At 32.4% G+C, this 22,530-nt stretch overlaps 2 protein-coding genes across 3 annotated transcripts in view; one reads left to right on the plus strand and one right to left on the minus strand.

The window, feature by feature from the left end:
• LOC134710189 (ral GTPase-activating protein subunit beta-like) overlaps window positions 1–297 on the minus strand; it is a 46,115-nt gene extending 45,818 nt beyond the window's left edge. The window contains exon 1 of the mRNA XM_063570415.1: window positions 196–297. The gene's annotated coding sequence lies outside the window, so the exon portion shown is untranslated. The remainder of the gene's footprint in view (window positions 1–195) is intronic.
• An 11-nt stretch (window positions 298–308) lies between these two features.
• On the plus strand, window positions 309–19,023 carry LOC134710181 (tRNA pseudouridine synthase Pus10-like). 2 transcript variants are annotated; one of them, XM_063570408.1, is made up of 20 exons: window positions 309–336; window positions 736–867; window positions 1,313–1,432; window positions 2,025–2,111; window positions 2,365–2,399; window positions 2,989–3,100; window positions 3,687–3,748; window positions 9,379–9,430; window positions 9,816–9,889; window positions 10,463–10,548; window positions 11,390–11,427; window positions 11,504–11,591; window positions 11,960–12,016; window positions 12,593–12,669; window positions 13,379–13,434; window positions 13,914–14,031; window positions 16,243–16,286; window positions 17,214–17,312; window positions 17,767–17,866; window positions 18,906–18,984. In XM_063570408.1, the coding sequence occupies exons 1-20, from the start codon at window positions 316–318 to the stop codon at window positions 18,963–18,965; spliced, it is 1,518 nt and encodes a 505-aa protein (XP_063426478.1). In that variant the 5' UTR covers window positions 309–315; the 3' UTR covers window positions 18,966–18,984. The 2 variants fall into 2 exon arrangements, with proteins under 2 accessions (XP_063426478.1, XP_063426477.1); XM_063570407.1 differs by lacking the exon at window positions 11,390–11,427 and having other exon boundaries at window positions 11,466–11,591; window positions 18,906–19,023.
• The last annotated feature ends 3,507 nt before the right edge of the window (window positions 19,024–22,530 follow it).

The raw sequence follows: 22,530 nt of genomic DNA on the forward strand, positions 1-22,530 counted from the left end.
ATATTTTTTCTTAAATGTTGCAGCAATATAAACACTAAATTTCTGATTCAGCCTGATGTCCGGCTGCAACAAATAATTTTCTGTCAATAAAAATCCAAAAGATTCAATTTCTATATAAAATCACTATTTTCATCATGGTGTATTTTCTGCAATATGCGAAGTGTAAATACTTGTCAAATACATTAACAAAATTACCGTATTTCTGTTTGATTTTATGGTAAATGCATATCTGGTAAGTATCTTCTGGTAGGGTTTGGTCAGTCCAAAACAGAAGGGAGGTAATTTCAAAACTTCCGGTTACAGCTAAAGAACAAGATGGCTGCGCCCATAATTCAAGTTCGTGTAACTTTTAAATTAGCTATTATATGTTGTTTGTGCAATTTCATTTGATAAATATCTCCAAAACTGTTATGTCTAAGGTTTATTTATGTTTGTAAACATAAATTTCTCTCTTTTCATCTTGCAATATCTTTAACATTGTGTGATTATGTTTTGGGAAGCCGGTATCTGGTTATTTCGGCACTACAATATGGTCGCCCTAGATCGGCTCGTCCCTATATTTATTTGCCCTAGTTTTAATTGATACAATATACTTAAGTGACTGTATTTAGGTTTTAATGTATGTTGGCCTTTCCATGATCTACATTTGGACTCTTGAGTTAAGTTTTGATAAATGGAAAAATTCTTTCTCAAACACCTTTGATTTTTAAATAAGATTTTCATTTCTTTTGCTAGACCAAGATAACTTCAAATGCTGACCTTCTAAGGGAGATAACTGAAACATTGAGGGAAATTGGATGTTGTCCAAGATGTATACTGAGGTACATTGGGGAAAGACAAGGAGATGTTTACAGATTGACAACACAGGTAAATATACAATGTACATATTGTTTACAGATTGACAACACAGTAAATATACATATTGTTTACAAATTGAAAACACAGCTAAATACACATTTTGTTTACAGATTGACAACACAGGTAAATATACATATTGTTTACAGATTGACAATACCATTAAATACTCATTTCCATTCTTAATTTTACATATTGTTTACAGATTGACCACACAGGTATATATACATATTGATTACAGGGGTTTTGTTCCACTTTGTTTAATTTCAGAATTTCAAGAATTAATAGTCAGCACTAAATTGAATCTATAGTACTTTCTAGACACATACATGTACTTTAAAAAAATAAAAGTAATCTCATGCTCTATAGAGATGTTTTCAAAGGTAAATTGTCTAACACATGAGACTTAATCACACACATGGTTTACTAAAAAGACATGTTTCACTTAATGTTTTAGGAAATTGAGAAGATGGTTGAATCAATATTAAAGAAGGAAAATGTGTTTCCATTAACTACGCCATGTCCAGTGTGTTTAGGTATACTACAGGCATATATAGATGAAGAATTTCTGCAAAAGGTGTGTATGTCATTATATTAGTAAGGGGGATTTGTCTACAGAGGTTGAGGTCCTCGGTGGATTTAAGATCTCAGTATAGTAGTTCCAGTCTGTATCACCAGTCTGTTGGTGTGTTAAAAACCAAGCATATGGCAGGTGCATTTAACTCCGATCTAGTATTGTCAGGTTTTCTGAAAAAGGTTGTTGGTTCTAACCAGGCAATCAGGCTTCCTCCACCAATAAAGCCTGGCCACCACAATATAGCCAATATTGCTGAGAGTGCTGTTCATGACCAGAAATCAATACATGTACATCTATGTCTAAACATTTACTAATCACCCTTATTTTAACATGGTATATATGTTGCAAGAAAAAGAATAGTTTTAACTTTGTTTAACAAGGGCAAAATATGTATAGATTTTAAGTTTTTCTTTCATATTGTAATAGCCAAAAAACCGGCTGTTGTGAATAAGCTTAGTCACTGTATTGGGCTCAAAAGCTTGGCCAGATGATCGATCATCAAATCTTATTTTGATGTCGCCAAAAACACATTTGCTGATCTTACTTTTTGGGAAAAAATTGTAAGAAACTAATAAACTTTTATATTTTGTAGATTAAAAATGCTGTAGAGAAAGATGATTATGAATTTAAGACCTTTATATGTTCACTGACAATACCTGTTTGTATACTTGTTAGAGAGGTAAGGATATAAACAAATATACATTTAATTTTATAACTACAATGTGCACAAACAAATTCTTGGGTAACACACAAAGTTTTACACAAATTCACATACACAATCTGGCAAAAAATGTGTAAATGATTGTACAGAAAAAGCTGAAATTTTCTAATATAAACATTTTCTTACAAGATATCTTGCTGCAATTGGCTTGATTTTAAAATTACGTTCTCAATTGATTTTCAGATTATTATTTTTTTTAATTTTATTTCAGCATTCTGTTTTAATACATCTACAAGACAAGTTCAAGTAAGTGATTCCTATTTAATTTTATGAAGAACTGTTTCTTATAAGTAAAGGTGTTATCAGAATATGCCAAACTATTGCTTGATCAAGAATTTATTTTTAAAAAGTCTTTTCTATTTTAGTATTTACATCAATTTATTCTTTTTGTGCATCAGTCATGTTATTTAGCAAAATACGTATAATTTCATTTAAATAAGTTAAAAGAATACCTTTATTTCACATTATTTCTTTTTATTGGTAAATTGCATATGTAGCTTCGATGAAGAATCTATAAAAATATCATCGATGTATTTGAAATATAAACAAGGGAGATAACTTTCCCCTCAACAAATTTATACAAACTTTGAAAACAGGGGAGATAATATATCCCAACATAAGTGCAAGTATATAATGCATTTTAGATATGAAACCAGTAGGTAATTTATGTAAACATAAACTGGTAAACATATATTATGGAATGGACTTTAAAGATTCAAATTAAAAATAATAGTGATTATAAAAAGTTGTTTTCAATTTGGTTGGCAGTTATGACTTTATTACTCTCTATACTGCACAACTGAAATTCAGAATTTTCATGTTAAATATTTTTTAGAGATGAATATGAAATTATGACATTGCCAGATTTTGTATCAATAAAAGAAGCGTGGAAGTTAAGGTGTGGTCCATTGTTATCTAACCTCATCAATGTTCCGTTTGATCAAAAGGTAAGCAGACTACTGTAAATTCAGAAATTATTGCAAGGTTTTTATTATTGCGAAAAATGTGACGGAGTTGTAAACACAATAATTTAAACTCTAATTTGAAGTATTTTATATGAATTATTCGCAATTTTTCTCAAAATTTTAAAAATTAAAATTGCATTTAAGTCTAAATTGACAAAATCGCAATAATAAATGCACACAATAATTTCTGAATTTACAGTACTTAGTTTGGTCTTTAGTGTTTTTTTATTTATGTTTATTGTACATTTCATTCCAATATGAGTTTTAGTTAAATATATGTTTGAAATAGCTGGGATGTTGTATATTTCAGACTATGTTTGACATAGTTGTGTTGATTATTCTAAATAGATGTAAGAAGATGTGGTATGAGACAACTCTCTATCCAAGTCACAATTTGTAAAAGTAAACCCTTATAGGTCACAGTACGGAATTCAACACAGAGCCTTTGATCACACCAAACCACAAGTTATAAAGGGCCCCCAAAACTGCCCAATGTAAAACGGGAAAACAAACAGTTATAGTATGTTTGATCCTTCATGCTCTAATAATGTGATGTAATATATTTCAGAGTATGTTTGACATAGCTGTGTTGTTTAACTATGAAAGATCAGATAAAGAATGTTCTTTCCTGTAAGTCAAATAATTATTAGTTTTTTTCTGAACTTGTTATTATTAAGTAGACATATTAAAATTAAAACCTACAAAGTGTTTTACTGATTTGTTCAACCAGTAATGCATTATGGGATAAACATTTTTTAGATTTGATCTACTGTGGATTCATTAATATTTGTTGGATACCAATTTTCGTGGATTTCGAGGGTACGGGGGAACTACGAATTTTAATGTTCAACGAAATACAGATTTTAATTTCATAAATTAAAAACCTACCTGACATATGTCCGTTAGGATTTCTTTCTCTCGTTGGTATTTAACTCGCTCCCCACCGGAAGTTAAAAACTAGTACTCAGTTGTACTGTTATGACTTCCGGTCCAGGTAAACGAGATCAGTTTTCTTTCTCGGCGCTTGAAAGACGGTCGTGTTTTTCAGCGTGGTATAAAAACTTTTGTAAACTGTAGTTATAATGAGCACGTGGATGAACCACGAGATGAGAGCAGTGTTAATGGCGCGGGAACCGCCATTGGCATTAGAAAAACCAGTTCTTCAAGTTCAAAGACGAAGAAAAAGCGGAGAAGCAGATATGACATTCTTGAAGAGAAAATGAACAGTAAGTTGGACAATGTTAATGATAAATTTGATACTTTAATAACATTGTTTCAAGCCAAGAATTGTGCCGAAAATGGCGACAAAAATTCTGAGGCAAAAGGTTTGTCACAAAGACAACCTGAAGGTCGTGAGCGTGAGCAAACACAAAGTTTGCGCCGGGAATTGTCAGAAAATGAAAATTCTGATGACAATGTTTCAATCAGACCAAGAGACGATGAAATATTAGGTGAAAGTGACAATGAGTGGGACACAAAGTCCTCTGATGAAGAACACTTGTCCGTAGAGACAAAAAAGTGTTTGTTTGATCTCTTTGGGGATGATGCCTTGACAAAAAAGTCTGAAAAGAAAATGGGCATTGAAATTGACGAGGCACAAAAGCAGGTTTTGTTAAATAGTTGGAGAGCTGAACATCCTAATTTAGTCTCTGCTTTTGCTGAAGAAAGCAAAGATGAGTTTCCAGTACATGAAGATACTGAAAAATTTTTACTGGTTCCTACTATTGATGATTTGATAAGTAGATGTTTGATTAAAAAACATGGCAAGAAAGCTTCGGTTACAAAAGGTGGTAAATGTTTATTCAGTCAACCTAGTAAAATGATTGAAAAAATAGCTTACAGAGGTCAACAAGCTGCCTACATGGGTATTGTTATAACAAGGTTTGGGTGCGCTAATGCAAACTTTACAGTCAGACAATGTAGATTCAGATAAAGCAATACAACAGGTTAGAGATGTATTTGCCATGTCCACTAAAAGCTTAGATCAAGTGGGGCGTACAGGTACTTTTCATCACATTGTACGAAGGCAAGTAGCTATGACTGATACAGGTTTATATGAAATTGATGAGGCTAGAGACTTGTCTGATTTACCATTATCAGCAGATGGTGTGTTTGGATCTGACTTTGAAAAATTTCTCAAGACTCGTAAAGAGAAAAATAAAGCTCTGGACGACTTACTACCAGAAATTAGTGTGAAAAAATCCTATTTGGGTAAGAGAAAGACTGTGTCTTCTTCAGAAGCCTCTGGTTCTAAGAAACCTTTTGTGGTAAAGGACAAAACAGAGTCATCAGATCGTTCTGGTTATTCAAATAAGCCAAATTTTAATAGTAGACAGTTTGATAAAAAAGTTGGGCATAGTGAGACTAAAAATGAAGTTCCACATTTTCGGATCCCTAAGTTTAAAAGAGGGGCTAGTAACAGTAGAGGAGGAAAATTCTCAGGATACTCTAGATGACAAGGTGAGAAAAGTGAAGTTTCCGAAGATACACATACCGGTCGGGGGGCGGTTAACACATTTTTTACAAGAATGGGAGCAGATAACTCAGGATCAGTGGGTTCTGTCAATAATCAAAGACGGTTACAAACTGGAGTTTCTGCAAAAACCTCCTTTTCAGGGAATAAAAAAGACAGTAGTCAGTACAAAAAATTTGGATATTTTAAATTTAGAAATAAATTCTCTTTTGGAAAAAGGGGCTATAGAAAAAGTACCAGTCAAAGAACGAATGACAGGTTTTTACAGTACATTATTCCTAGTTCCAAAAAAGAATGGACAAATGAGACCGGTTATCAATTTGAAACCACTAAATCAGTATCTTCGGAAGCAACACTTCAAAATGGACACAATTTCAAAGGTGTTAAACTTAGTAAAACAAGGAGATTGGGCAATAAGTCTGGACTTAAAAGACGCTTATTTTCATATAAAAGTATTCAAAAATCACAGGAAATACCTCAGATTTTCTGTTCAAGGTCAAGTTTACCAGTTCAAAGCCCTTTGTTTTGGCCCAACATCATCACCACGAGTTTTTACGAAGGTGGTGTCAGTAGTTGCAGCCCATTTAAGAAAACAAAACATACGTCTAGCAGTATATCTAGACGATTGGATGTGTGTCAATCAGTTTCAGCAAAAACTTGTAATAGATCGAGAAATAATGTTGAATCTCCTTGTTCGACTAGGCTTTTTAATCAATCACGAAAAGTCCAGTTTAATACCAAATCAAACAATCACTTATTTGGGAGCGGTGTTCAAGTTCGATCAAGGTTTGGTATTACCAACTCAGGACAGGATACAGAGTCTATTTTTATCGGTACAAAAAGTAATGAATGGCATGGTAACAGCCAGACATTACATGGAAGTATTGGTAAAAATGGCATCTTGTCTAGAGTTGATTCCGAATGCCAGGTTATTTATGAGGCCTGTCCAATTACATTTACTTCGAAATTGGACCCCATCAAAAATGAGTTTAGATTTTCAAATTCAATGTACTCCAAACCTAAAAGTTCATTTGAAATGGTGGTTGTCTTTAGCAAACATTATGCAGGGAAGATCTTTAAAACAAAATCAGACCTCAGTTACAATCACGACGGATGCCTCCAAGTCGGGTTGGGGGGGGGTCACATGAACAATCTAACAGCTCAGGGTCTTTGGACAGAGGAGCAAAAACTGTTACATATAAACAATCTAGAATTGGAAGCAGTTTTTCTGACTGTGAAGAAATTTCAGAAATTTTTGAAAAACAAACTAGTTTTGATTCGGTCAGACAATGTCACGGTAGTCCAATACATAAACAAGCAAGGAGGGACTCGGTCACTTCAGCTATGTCAAATGACTTGGGATTTATGGATGTTTGCCCTAGAAAACAAAATTTATCTGAAAGCAGCACACATTGCGGGAGTAAACAATGTGTTAGCAGATCAATTGAGTCGGATAAAAATTCAGGCAACAGAGTGGGAATTAGACCATTCAGTTGTGCATCAAATTTTTCAAAATTGGGGGCATCCAACAATCGATCTTTTTGCGACAAACGAAAACAAAAAAGCAGTTGTGTTTTGCTCATGGATGAATCACCCACAAGCATTAGCAGTGGATGCTCTATCCATAGAATGGAACAACATGTTTGCCTATGCATTTCCCCCCCTTGCACTAATTCCAAAATTTTTACAGCACATGCAAAAAAACTACTAGTAGCTTGTCCTCTAAAACTTCCACTAGTAGAAAATCTGCTGGTTCAGGGCAAGAGAAAAGTGGCTCATCCGAACCCAGAAGTGTTTCAGTTAACTGCATGGCTACTATCGACCAGCAGCTCAAAACAAAAGGTTTTTCTGAAAACGCTAGGAAACTCTTGTCAGCATCTTGGCGGGCAGGTACTCAAAAGGATTACAAAGCTAAATTTAGAAAATACAATAGCTGGTGTTCTGAACGGGATATCGATCCCTATACAGCTTCTTTAGAAAATTGTGCAAATTTTTTAACACATTTATTTGACAAAGGTTTACAGTATAGGACAATTGCAGGTTACAGGTCTATGCTGTCTTCAGTATTATCTCCTATTGAAAAAATCCCTGTTGGTCAACACCCTTACATTATAAGATTACTGAAAGGGGTTTTTAATACGAGACCGCCTAAACGAAAACTTGTACCCGAGTGGGATTTACCTTTAGTCTTAGACTTACTAAAGAAAGAACCTTATGAACCAATGAAAAAAGCTAGTTTGAAATATATAACTTGGAAAACAATTTTTCTTATTGCAATTACTACTTTAAGAAGATGTGGGGATTTGCAATCTTTGAGAATTGGTGAAGGTTCAGTTAATGTTCAGAAAAAAGGGGTAACTTTTTTACGTCATGGTTTGTCAAAACAAGATAGAATTTCTCATCAAAGTCCAACTATTTTTGTTCCAGCTTTTGAGAACAACAGATTACTAGATCCTAAGAGGGCTTTGACACATTATTTGAGGAATACAGAGGATTTAAGAGACAAGAATGGCAAAGATGAACTGAAATTGTTTTTAACTGTAAATAAACCACATAGACCAGTGTCTTCACAAACTATTTCAAGCTGGTTAGTTAAGGTGATTAGACATGCATATAAGAAACAGAAGAAAGATATTCCTCCAGTGAGAGGACATTCTACTAGGTCAATTGGATCTTCCTGGGCTCTTTTCAAAGGAGCAAAAATGAAAGACATTTTAGATAGTGCAGATTGGAGTCAAGCCAACACTTTTGTGAATTTTTACTTGAAAGATGTACAGGTGGATTTTTTAAACATTTGAATACTTTCCCGACGAGTTTGGTGGAGAGAATGTTTTAGTTTTGTGTGTAAATATTAACAGTGGTATATATTTTAACTGTATATAGAAAATACTTACAACATGAAGTTGTGGGAAACATTTTTATAAAAAATGCAAAAAAATATTTAAAAAAATCATAAAACTTTAAAAACTACAAAAAGATGTTTGTATATATATATATAAAATGAACTGATGTGAAGAAGAGGAAAATGATTCCTAAAGATCTATAGAGGCAAACTTCTATTTATCCACATCCAGAAAGGGATTGCTTTGGAATCAGAGATAATCCTAACGGACATATGTCAGGTAGGTTTTTAATTTATGAAATTAAAATTCAAAAATTTGTAAACAAGTTAAAATTTTATGAATAAATTATACCTACCTGACATATGTCAGACCACCCTACCTCCCCGTAAATGAGAAGTTTGATACGAGGTGTCTTTCAAGCGCCGAGTGAAAACTGATCTCGTTTACCTGGACCGGAAGTCATAACAGTACAACTGAGTACTAGTTTTTAACTTCCGGTGGGGAGCGAGTTAAATACCAACGAGAGAAAGAAATCCTAACGGACATATGTCAGGTAGGTATAATTTATTCATAAAATTTTAACTTGTTTACAAATTTTTGAATTTTCGAAAGAAATGTATGCAGAATTTGTCAAAACAACGAATTTACATATCCACGAATATGCAAGTTTTCATCCTTCCACGAAAATTAGTACCCTCGAAAATAAATGAATCCACAGTACTTTATTACTTGAAACACAAAAAAAGACTTGTTAGAATGATAAACAAATTAAAAATAAAAGTAAAACATTGAAAGTAGGGACAACATTTTTTTACTGATTCCAAATAATGTTACCTTTTTGTTTGCTGGTATTAAGTGATGTTAATTCTTTACTTCATTTAAATTCATAATGATGACTTTGGATTTCTTTAAAAATGAATATATTATTTAATATATGTTTTCAGTTCAGATGAGAAACCTGATATATTTATCAAAAGAAAAAGTAAAAACTTTAGGGTGAGTTCTCTAACAGAATAAATAGGGACATTTATAACCCTTATTTAAACTAAATAAATTATGCAAATCCATTTTTTGAAGACTCAGTTCTTGAGTTATGTTCCATTATAACATTATAACTTACATGCAAGTGGGGGCATCATCTGTGTCCCATGGACTCATTCCCCATTTATTTAGTAATACATCTAGATCAATCAGCATAAATGAGGTTGTCAAACTATTACTAACTAAACTCTTACTTTGAACTTTTATTAGACATTTTTACACCTAAAATATATGGGCAAATTCTCAAATTTGACAGTCATCTATAATATCTTTAGAATCAATGTATTACTTTCTCTTGATCTCATATTTGTCATATTTTGAAATAAAAATCTATTTTTAGAACCTTGATGAAACTTTCACCAGAAACAATGTTATAAAAGCTTTAGACAGTATGTCAGAAGATTTGTTTAAAAGGTAAGAAAAATCATCCTGCCTCGTAAGATTTTTGTGAGATTTTGATTATAAAAAAGAAGATGTGGTATGATTGTCAAAGAGACAACTCTTCACAAGAGACCAAATGACACAGAAATTAACAACTATAGATCACAGTAAAGCCTTCAGCAATGAGCAAAGTCTATATTGCATAGTCAGCTATATAAGGCCCTTAAATGACAAATGTGAAACAATTCAATTAGAAAACTGATCCATGAATTAATTTACAAAAATTGAAGAAAAAGAAATATGTTACACAGATCAACAAACTGGAACCACTGAATTACAAGCTTAAACATACAGAACATGGTGGGGTTAAACATGTTATTGGGATCCTCCGTCTGTATGTCAGTGTTCTGTACTTCCATTATCCAAGTAACAGTTTATAGATTGTATCAATTTTGTAATTCTTTATTTGTAAAAAATCTGTTCAGTCAAAAAACATATCATAGTTCCTAAAAACAATATGCAAATAAAAATTCAATCTTTATTATCAGCCACTTACGGCAAAGGAAGACCAAGATATCGCTGTAATATTATTTTGTATACTTTTAGGTTGTATAAGACTCCACCATCACCACCTAAAAGTTCATGTAATTTTCTGGACATCAAATGTTCTCATGAACCAGTGTTTGTAGCAGGTATGTGGCTGTATATAAGTAAAGAGGTATCTTTCATGTCTGTAATGAATTGAATTTTATTTCTTTGTATAAAGATAAGTCATGATAAAATGATTCTTTTTTTTTTTTAAATTAATGTCAAAATACGAAAGATACTAAAGAGACATACAAACTTTTGAAGATGAAAAGAACATCTAATGCAATTACAAAATTTCAATCCTGGCCACTTCTTGGTATCTATAAGAAGTTTGTTTTATTTCAAAGACAAACTGACAATCAAATGTTGGAAAACAAAAAAATGATCGAAAGACAAATCAACCGTTTCACGAAACACAACATAAAGATTTCTTGATCCCATCAAGAGTTGGTTAATTTTTATTTAATATTTGTTTCTCAGATAAAGACAGACATGTTCAAGTTGTCATTTCAAACTACATTCCTGTCTTCTTTCATCAAATTTGACCTCACAGAATAAGACTTGCAGTGTTGCTGAATTTTTATAAACATGCACAACGCAATAAGTGCAACATATGGAGTAGGATCTTAGTTCTCGTTGTTCTGTCTTTAGTTTTCTATGTTGTGTTGATTAAACCTAACTTTGTTAGTCAACATACACTGTAATGTCTTTTGCAATGTTTTCACAATATATCATAAACCAAGTAATTTTTGCAGATTTTATTTTTTTTCATTGAGCCCTTTCGAGACGATGTCACATCAATTTCATTTCACACAATTTGCTAATTATAAAGGAGGCAACTTGCCTCAACACTTTAATGATTGATTTTTTCCACTTGCAATGAAAATTAATTGTTCTAACTTCCAGGCCATTGGTTGAGTTGTCATATGCTATTGTTTATTTTAGGTAGATATAACAAATACAGTAGAGAGCTGAGTCAGACGCCATGGTTTATTTAATCAGTTATCATTGTTTATTTCAGGTAGATATAACAAATATAGCCGAGAGCTGAGTCAGACACCATGGTTTATAGAGGGTAAAAGAAAGGGTGTGTCCTCTGTGGAAGAAGAAATTTGTAATCTTATCAAAAAGACATTCAGATATGAAGGTATGAGGATTTTCAGTTTGTTTCATGGTATAGATTCATAAATTCATGTTTTTTACTATTCTATTTCTGAAAATGGAGAGGATGTCTTACTAGGGGAAATGTGGTTTGAATTGTTTTCCAAATAATCATGAACAGAAAGAAATTAGGTTGATTATTATGCAATGAGGTATTTTCTTACCAATTAAATGAGGTCTTTTCCATTAAAAATCACATTCAAAAATGTACTAAAAAAACATACAGTAGGAGTATATATAAAATACAATCTTGTTGGGTTAACCTGTAAAATTATCAGCTTTTGTTTTTGTTAGTTTGAAAATTAATGGGTCTATGAAATGAATTTAAAGTTGGACTGTTTTTTATTATTTCAGAAGGCAGATTTTCAGCCTCAGGTAGAGAGGATGTAGATGTCCGAATGTTAGGTTCAGGTAAATTTATCTCTAGGTACCAGTCTTGTATTACAACTCAAGTTTCAGGTGCATGTCAAAACATGGAGTGAAATGAAATAGTCCAATTTTTTCTTAATTTTTTTCTGGTCTCATATATTTTTGTTTGATGAAAAGTTTATGCTGATTTGAAATATATATTTAGATTTTATAAAAATCTTGCATCTCCTTGTAGATGTGGCATGACCCACTTTTTCCGATGAAATCACAATTTCATTACTGCATACATGCACATGAAAAAAAAATTCTATGAAGCATTTTGATTTTTAAAGATATCAAAGATCAGGTGTTTTGCATGTAAGCCTATGAGGCAGTCTATTATTTACAATCAGTCTGAAGAACAGAGTAGTATATGAAAGAAATTCCCCGGGCACCACATAGGATGTTTAGTTATTTGGCTGCAAAACCCTTGTAACTAGAAACAAACCTGAGAGAGTATGATGCACAAGTATCACCGAAAATCCCTTGTGACTGATCAAAATAGAGATAAAATAATGCAGATCAAAACATTTTATTGTTGTTTAATTGATTGGGTCTTTTATTTACCTGTAATTTCAGGTAGGCCCTTTGTTGTAGAAATGATTAATCCAAGAAAAATTACAGTAACAGAAGAAGAAATGATATTGTTACAACAAGTAAGTGTATCTAAGTTAGCTTTGAAGTGATATTTTCTCTTATTAACAATTTTGTAGCAATTGATCAGTTCTGTTATATAAATTTGTAGAAATCCTTAGCTGTTGAAATATGATTGATCAAGTGAAATAACTATATTAAAGTGACTTTACCTCAGTTTTAGTTGATTCATATGGCGATTACTAGTGCTGAAGCTTTCATTTGATACTAAATTTCCCAATTATTTTACATATTCATAAAGTTATACATTGTAGCTTTGCATAGGAAATGCTTCCTGTAAAATATGCACTCTTTCTTGTACCGGTTTGTCCTTTTCAATGGTGGTATGTCATATCATTAAGTATATATTATTATACAAGTTTTATGTCAAGATGCCAGATTTCTTTGGTTAATATGAGGGAGACAATTTAATTTATCCCATGGTAAATACTCTGTTACCCTTAATATGGACTCTTGATCATATGTGCTCTTTGCTTTATAGGAAGGACATGAAATTTATTAAGTAGTAAATAACCAAACATCCTGTATAATGAAGTAAATAATGCAAAGCTTAAAGGGTGATAGAGCAGATTGTTACCCCTTGAAAAGGCATTGTTAACCTTTGTTTTGCTGCAGTTCACATGTTTCCTAAGGATGACAATCTGCTCTATATCCCACTCAGCTATGTTTTATTTATATAAAGTCATATTATTTTGTTTATTTCATTTTTAGGAAATCAACAAAAATTCCACAGATGTGAAAGTTCAAGATCTGCAGATTGTTTCAAAGTAAGGTACTGCATTAACCTTACCTCATTATCTTGGAGAAAATTTAGTAAAAACTTGTTTCAAGAGCTGTTATTTCTTTAATTATTACAAACATTTATTGACATGAAACTAAAAATAATCATATAGATATTTAAAGAAGATGTGGTATAAGTGCCAATGAGACAACTTCCAATCCAAGTCACAATGTATATAAAGTAAACAATTATAGGTCAAAGTATGGCCTTCAAGACAGAGCCTTGGCTCACACCGAACAGCAAGCTATAAAGTAACATTTACAGGAAAAGTTTCAAAGTCTGCTGTTTATAAGAGATACAAAGAGAGAGTCCACAAAAATACAAATTTAAAATTTAGTAAAATAATTAGAAAATATGTTAGTAGTTTTTGTTACTGAAAAAAATCTTCAGAAACTATCTTATTTTAGTTACAAAATAAATGATATATTTAGTATATAATTAAAAATTGAACTTTTGTTTTTACAGAGAAGAAACAAACAATCTAAAGGAAGGAGAAATGGAAAAAACCAAATGTTACTCAGCGTTATGTTGGGCAGCTGAACCTCTTACTGCTGATAAACTATTAAAATTAGATTCTATCAAGGTTTGTTGGATAATGATAGGCTTATAATACATGTGACAATACATTAAGGTAGAAGTTTGATAAAATTGAATGAGGCCTCTGTGACTGACTGTTCTATGTAGTTTTCAACTGCTGAACCTCTTACTGCTGATAAACTGTTAAAATAAGATTCTATCAAGGCTTGTTGGGTTAGAATATATGCTTTTCATATATGTGACAAAATATTTAGGTAGAAGTTTTATTAGGGCCCCACTTTTAGGCGGGTCGCCCTATAGTGATCAGTCTGTCCGTCCGTCCATCTGTCTGTCTGTCCGTCCGTCCATCCGTAACACTTTTGTGTCCCCTCCATATCTAGAGAACCATTATGATTTCATACTTTATACTTTGCATGTTTATTAACCACCACCAGAGGGCGTGTCATGATGTATGTACAACTTCCTAGTTTAAAGGTCAAGGTAAAAAAACTTTGGTTTCAGTTGACAACCCTGTGTCCTGTGGTCATGGTGGTGAAGATTGTGTCCGCTCCATATCTTGAGAACCGTTATGATTTCAAAGTTTATACTTAACATGTTTATTAACCAACACCAGAGGGTATGTCATGATGTATGTACAACTTCCGTGGTCAAAGGTCAAGGTCAAAAACTTTGGTTTCAGTTGACAACCCTGTATCCTGTGGTGAAGATCGTGTCCACTCCATATCTAGATAACCCTTATGATTTCAAAGTTTATGCTTAACATCCATTTTAACCACCACCAGAGGGCGTGTCATGATGTATGTACAACTTCCTAGGTCAAAGGTCAAGGTAAAAAATCTTTGGTTTCAGTTGACAACCCTGTGTCCTGTGGTGAAGATCGTGTCCGCTCTATATCTTGTGAACCGTTATGATTTCAAATATTATACTTGACATCCATTTTAACCAACACCAGAGGGTGTGTCATGATGTATGTACAACTTCCTAGGTCAAAGGTCTGTCTGTCTGTTGGTCTGTCCATCGCTAACAAATTTGATCCACACTATATTTTGAGAGGACAGCTGTTATTATTTCATACTTTATACCTGACAAACATTTTCAACTTAACATATATATTAACCAACACCAGAGAATGTGTCATAATGTATGCATCCTAGGTCAAAGGTCAGTCCATCGGTCTGTCCATCCGTTCGTTGTTCTTAACAAATTGTGTCTGCTCTACCTCTCGAGAACCGTTAATATTTCATACTTTATACTTGGTGGGTCATAATATATATTGAAGGCATAATTATAAAAATATGTGACAAATATCTTTTGGGCAGCACCTTTAAACATATTGTTCAAACATCAATTCATATATCCAGAAGTCACCTTAGAGTAGTCAACAATGAGTTCACATCATGCAGTCATATCACTATTATACTATGAAAGTAAGATGAGAATATTTATCAGTTTTAACTTAAAATCTTAGAATAAAATCACACATGAGACTATGTAATAACTTCAAATAATGCTTCATATCAGATTATCCATACAACTTATTTACCCCACGTTATTGACAGCGGGGCCCACAGAGATGGCTCCCATCTCAATGGTATCTAGTTAATTTTATGGGGCCTCAGTGACCTAGTGACATGTGACAGGTTTGCTCAAGTCCAATCTTTATTTAAAACAAACAAAAAAAGTGACTGCCACAATATAGGCACTTTTTCTGAAAGTGGCCTTAATTACAATCAATAAATTAATTGATCAATAGTAAATTTTAAACATTCATCATATAATTATAGTTGTGTTAACAAAAAACGTTTTTCTTGAGATTCTTTATTAAAACCTAAATTTCAAAAGAACCTAATGCAATAAAAGTGTTAAGCAACTGTCTGTACTTGTGTTGGTATGTCTTATATGTCTTTTATAATGAATCAAATGAGGTTTGTTTTGATGTGGTTTGTAAGGTAAGGGTTTCTTAATTTGTACATTAACAGATTTTTTTGTTATTTTATATGAACATTTTGGTAAATGGGAAAAAAATAAAAAAAAGAGCATAAATTAGAATCTGAGCTGGGTTCATTTATCTGGTTTGACACCACAAAATCCATTATAACCACAGAAACAGTCTGGTAAATTTAAACTAGCTATCATACCTGTTGCATGTTTACACATATTGCATCTTAATTTGTTATTCACTAAAACATAGATGTTTGCTATCGCTATAATTAGTTTAGTGGTATTTATTTGAAATTCTATTCTTATTTCCTTACAGGATTTGGTCATGCAGCAAAAGACACCAATAAGAGTCCTACACAGGTATGTTCAAGGACTTTTAAATTCTAATTGAGATCGCAAGTTGACAATTATCCTATCCTCTGCCTATGAATCATAAGATGCACTTATAGTTGTTGTCCATTCGTTTGATGTGTTTAAGCTTTTGATTTTTCCATTTGATTAGGGACTTTTTATTTTGAATTTCCTTGGAAATCAGTATTTTTGTGATTTTTTAGAAGCTTCATATTTACAAGTATTCTATGTAGGAAAAAAAACAAGAGAAAAAAACTTATTAGACACCCCTATACCAGTGTCTACTCATTGAAATGAGATGAATGTTCTGTTCTGTTATATTTTTTTTTATTAAATTACATTTAACTATTGATGTCATTTATTTAATGGTCATTGAAACCAAGAACTGTAGAAAAAGAAGGACGAAAGATACCAAAGGGACAGTCAAACTCATAAATCTAAAACAAACTGACAACGCCATGGCTAAAAATGAAAAAGACAAACAGAAAAACATTAGAAATTGCGCATTTTTAGATAGCATTTTAGTTTCCTAGCTACATTCAATTTGCACCAAAAATATCTTCTTAAGATATATATTCTCCTAGCAGGAAAAACTTTGAATTTTTCGAAAACACTAAGGATTTTCTTACCCCAGGAGTAGATTACCTTAGCCGTATTTGGCACAACTTTTTGGAATTTTGGATACTCAATGCTCTTCAACTTTGTATTTATTTGGCTTTTTAACTATTTTGATCTGAGCGTCACTGATGAGTCTTATTTAGACGAAACGCGCGTCTGGCGTTTAAAATTATAATCCTGGTACTTTTGATAACTATCTAATAATTTTAAGACTTAAACTATTGAACTGTTAACAACTGAAGATTCACAAGTTTGAAATGCTCATAAAACATAGTTTCTCTGTGTAAATACATAATAATATACTTTTTCTGTTTATAGACGACCACTAGCCACAAGAGAAAGGACTATTCACAGTATGTCAGCCAAGCTACAAGATGACCATCATTTTATACTGCTTCTAAATACTCAAGCAGGAACGTATCTTTTTCATAAGTCAAACTATATGTACAGTAACTTTTATCACACTTCAGAGGCTAAAAAATTATAGGAATCAACTTGAGTAAAAAAACATTTGGGGTTTTAAATTATTAGATTGGTAGGAAAAAATGTTCTATTTTAAAAGGATGACACTTTAAAAGTTAAAAAAAATGTTTAGTTTTCCCTACAGAGTTATGTCCCCCTGATTATATCGCAAAATTACCCATCCAGGAAACACAATTTCATTGAGAACCTTATTAAAAGGTACATTTTCTATATTACAATATCTTCTAAAAACAGCTAGGCTTGTTTAAATCATGCCAAAAATAATAATTTCTGTGTACCTATTCATTATAATATATACTAGATAAGTAATTGCAACCTGTGTAAATACCAACAGTTTCCCTTTGAACATACTGTTTATAATATGCATTATTTCCTTAACTGTATATAGATATATAAAAGAATTTGTGCATGGAGATTTTGGTAGATCAACACCAAACATGTGTACATTACTGGATATGGAGTGTGATATATTAACTTTAGATGTAGAGGTAAGGTATTAGTTGTTATACCTCTCTTTAAAAAAAAGTGGGGGGGGGGGGTAGTTTACTGTTTTACCTCTGTCTGTCAATCTGTCACATGAATATTTTCGTCCCATCTTACTCAGGAACTACATTACAAGGATTTCTGAAATTTGGTTTTAGGGTTTATATAAGTCAGGTATACCGTAATGTGATGCATCTTCAGATTCACAACTTTACATAAAATGAAACGGCAAGAATGTGACCAATAAATCAACCTTATACTGTTTATACTCTACAATAGATGATGATCTGCATGTGGAAATTGGTTGTTCCAGTGATTTCTTTGTCTAGTCACTGTTGTCCATCTGTCCTGTATAAGATTAAAAGTAAGAAGATTTGGTATAATTGCCAATGAAGCAACTCTCCACAAGAAACCAAATGACATAGAAGATAACAATTAGATGTCACCTATCCGTCTCCAACTATGAGGAACACCCATACAGTATAGTTAGCTAAGAAAGGTCCTGAAATTACAAATTCATAAAAATTGAAACAAGAATTTGTCAAAATATTTCTTATTATTGAAGTTGTGGTCACATAAGGTGAACATGTTGATTATGATGTCAACGCTTAAAATTAAATTTCAACTAAAGCTTTTGATCCTGATTTCATGTGTAATGAACTAAGAAGTATTATATGAGAAGGGAATGGTGTCATATGGACAGATTCTTGTTTAAAGCTATAATATTATACTATATCTTAATGTTCAATGTCAGCATTTCACCCTTTGCTTCTGTTAATCCAATATGTATGAAATTGATTAAATTATACCTTTTTAACAAACTTATTTTTGTGAGCAATTTAATTCATAATAGAAAACAACAATAAAAAATGTCTAGAAGATGTCAAACTGTTTTTCTCTTAGATGAATACATAAGAAATATTGCTAAAATTGCAAATCTAAATCACAGCAAAGCTGGCTGGAGAGGGCAGAATGTGTAAAAGATTAATTTTGTTTGCAGTATGATTTGACTGAGAATGAACTTTTAACAACTTTTCTTTTCAGTCTGTAGAGTTGGAATGGCCAAAAAGATTAGAGTATAATCATACAAATGATGAACATTAGCCATATTTAATAATACTTTTTTAAACTTTCATTGAAAATAAACTAAAAATGAATGAAATACTTTATTCAAATCTTATTACTGTACATCAGATTTATATAATGGAAGAAAATTATATGAAGTTTCTAGTGTTGTTGCAAAAAATTTTGGTGTTCTTCATCTAAAAGCCACAATGAGGATTTTAAAATAAATCAAAGGTTAACTCCTTATTGCAAATTCAAAACAACTAGCACCTGAGATTATCCCCGTTTTTGGTTGGGTTTGTGTTGCTCAGTCTTTGTTTTCTGTGTTGTGTTGTGTGAACAGTTGTTTGTCTTTTTCTTTTTAGCCTTGGCATTGTCAATTAATTTTTGGATTTATGAGTTAGAAGTCCTTCACAATTTAAAATCCAGATCAGTGTGTTGGCCTATTATAAAATAGGGTTCATATTAATACCACATCTGTAATCTTATCTGCATATCCTATTTGGTCATCTTAATATCAATACACTTATGCTTTACTCACAAATTGTGAAGAACTGCCAAAAAATATAACCGTAGTGATAATCTTTAAGTAAAGATCTTTATTTTGGTTCTTTTAATATCTGTACTTAACGGTACCAATTTTCTTGCACCAGATGTGCATTTTGACAATACATGTCTCTTCAGTGACGCTCATCGCCAAAATCTTAAACTGTAGGGCAAACAAGTAACATTGCAGTAATGGAACAATTTTTAGTTTATGAACTAGATAGTCTACAGATTCATTGCAGTATAATCGTGACAAAGTGGGGGACCTATGTTCCAGATGACATTAGTATTACTGTGGATTCATTTATTTTCATGGATTAGGGAAAAATTGCATGTTCGTGGATATTTAATTTCGTGGTTTTGATGAAGTCTACATATAAGCCTTTAGAAAATTTGTCATTCGTTGAATATTTAATTTCGTGGTTCAACAGTAACCACGAAATCAACGAAAATTGATATCCAACGAAAATTAATGAATCCACAGTAATGTAACTAAATCCTGATAAATTAATTGACCCATGTACCACATGAAATTAGTTTTATTGCTATTTAATCCTGCCAAAGTCAGGGCTCATGAACCAGATGATCTTAGTTCTAATGTTATTCAATCCTGGTTAATTTGGGGACCTATGTATCAGATGACCTTATGTCTATTTTTATATGATCCTGTGAACGTCTGTGACCTTGGTACCAGATGACCTTTTTTCTATTGTTCATTGATTCTGTTTAAGAAAGGGACCTATGTACTAGATGACCTTTTTTCTATTGTTCATTGATTCTGTTTAAATAAGGAACCTATGTACCAGATGACCTTCATAGTTTTATTGTTAGTAAATCCTGCCAAACTCAAGTACCAGGTGACCATAATTCAGTTGTTAATTGATCCTGTTAGAGTAAGGGACCTATTACCAAATGACCTTAGTGTTATTGTTATTTATGATATTTAATCATCTTAAGATTATGAAACACAAACAGGTGATACAATTAAATCTATACTAACACTGATGTCTGTGTTTACAGATATTACAGTGTTGGACCATATTTACTAAATCAACTAGAATGTACTGTTTGACTTATTATAATATGCCGTGAAATTAGGACATTTTTGTATTTCATTGATTTATATTTTTTGCTCATTTTCAAAGTTTTATATTTTGTGCTAATGCAGCGCAAAGCAACCAACAATCAATCAATCAATCAAAGTTTTATGACACCCATGGAAAAATTTGAGCTTTGGGTAAAGAAAAACATGAAAACAAAACTTTGATAGCAAGATCATTCCTTTAAATCACAATATTTAAAGGTCCACGAATTTAAACCAAATCATGGCACAGTCCTCACTAGTTCTGTGGATTCATTTATTTTTTGTAGATATTTATTTTTTTTGTTTTGTTGACTTCTGCATATAAGCCTATAGTAAACTTGCTATTCATTGAACATGAAATTTCATAGTTCACCTGTAACCACGAAATCCACCATAATTTGTATTCAACGAATAATAATGAATCCACAGTATATATATTATAATCCTTCTATTCACTTTTGTTTTGCCATTATGCAAAGCAATGACTGAACTCTTATCAAAACTTGTTAATTTGCAGTAAAAGATATGTTCTTTGATACTGACAAGACTCAGCTAGCAGGCGCGGATCCAGCCATTTTAAAAAGGGGGGTTCCCAACCTAGAGTAAAGGGGGGTTCCAACTATATGCTCCCATTCAAATGCATTGATCGTCCAAAAAGAGGGGGGGTTCCAACCCCTAGAACCCCCCGGGATTTGCCAATGGCTAGTAAATGTGGTATGATTACCAATGAGATTATGACACAGCTCTTCACAAGAAACCAAATGTCACAGAAATTAACAACTATAGGTCACCAAGGCTTCAGCAACGAGTAAAGCCATGAACTCTTGTGCCAGATGATATTAGTTATATTTGCTATTTCATCCACAGAAAGTGTGGACTTTCAACCAAATAATATTAGGTCTTTTTTATTGATCCTGTGAAAATCTGGGAACTTGGTACCAAATGACCTTTGTTCTATTGTCATTTGATTCTACTGGTCTGCATACTACCGTATAGGGGGTTATTTTCGCGAGTGTAACATTTTGTGATCTACCTTGAATAGGTAGAAGACATATTTTGGCCGTTATTATTATTTTGGTGGATTCAAAACTATCTACTTTTGTATGAGCACTTTTAAAGTGGTGGAACTTATCTTGGCGATTTTGTTCTATCTGTGAAAATAACCCGCTATACGGTATGTACTAGATGACCATAGATCTGTTTTTATTTGATCCTGTGAAAGTGGGACCTATGTACCTGTTGACCTTGTTTTACTGTTTTTAAATCCTGCCAAACTCATGTACCAGGTGGCCATAGCTCTATTGTAAAGTCTGGGTCCTTATGTACTAGATTACCTTGATTCTATTGCTAATTTATCCTATTAAAGTAATGGACCCATTACCAGATGACCTTTTTGTTTTTGTTATTGAATATTCATGATATTTGATCATCTTTAGATTATGGTACACAAAAGGTGATACAATTAAACCTATAATAACACTTAGATATATGATCCGCATTTCCTGTATAAAATTTACAGATATTGCAGTTTCGTCTGTATTATTAGACTTTATTTACTGAATCAACTAGTTAGTACCTACTATCACTTAAAATAAGATGCTATTTTCTTGGATACATTTTGAAAGACGGAGGATAATCTTTTATAATGACAAGATTAGTAGATGAGGTATGATTGCAAATGAGACAACTCTCCACAAGTGACTAAATGACCACAGAACTGGTCTCAGATTTTTTTTTCTATATAGGGGAAAAAAAATCTGAGACAAGTGCCTGTGCAAATGACACAGAAATTATCAACTATAGGTCACCATACAACCTTCAGCAATGAGCAAATCTATGAACTATGTGCCAGATGAAATCAGTTGTTATTTCAACCTGTGAAAGGTTATGACTTATGCCACAAAATGGTCTGTTCTCTAGTCATTTGATCCTGTGAAAATCTGGGAATTATGTACCAGATGACCTATGTTCTAT

The sequence above is a fragment of the Mytilus trossulus genome, chromosome 3 (assembly GCF_036588685.1).
Source record: "Mytilus trossulus isolate FHL-02 chromosome 3, PNRI_Mtr1.1.1.hap1, whole genome shotgun sequence".
In the NCBI taxonomy this organism is placed as follows: Eukaryota; Metazoa; Mollusca; class Bivalvia; order Mytilida; family Mytilidae; genus Mytilus; species Mytilus trossulus.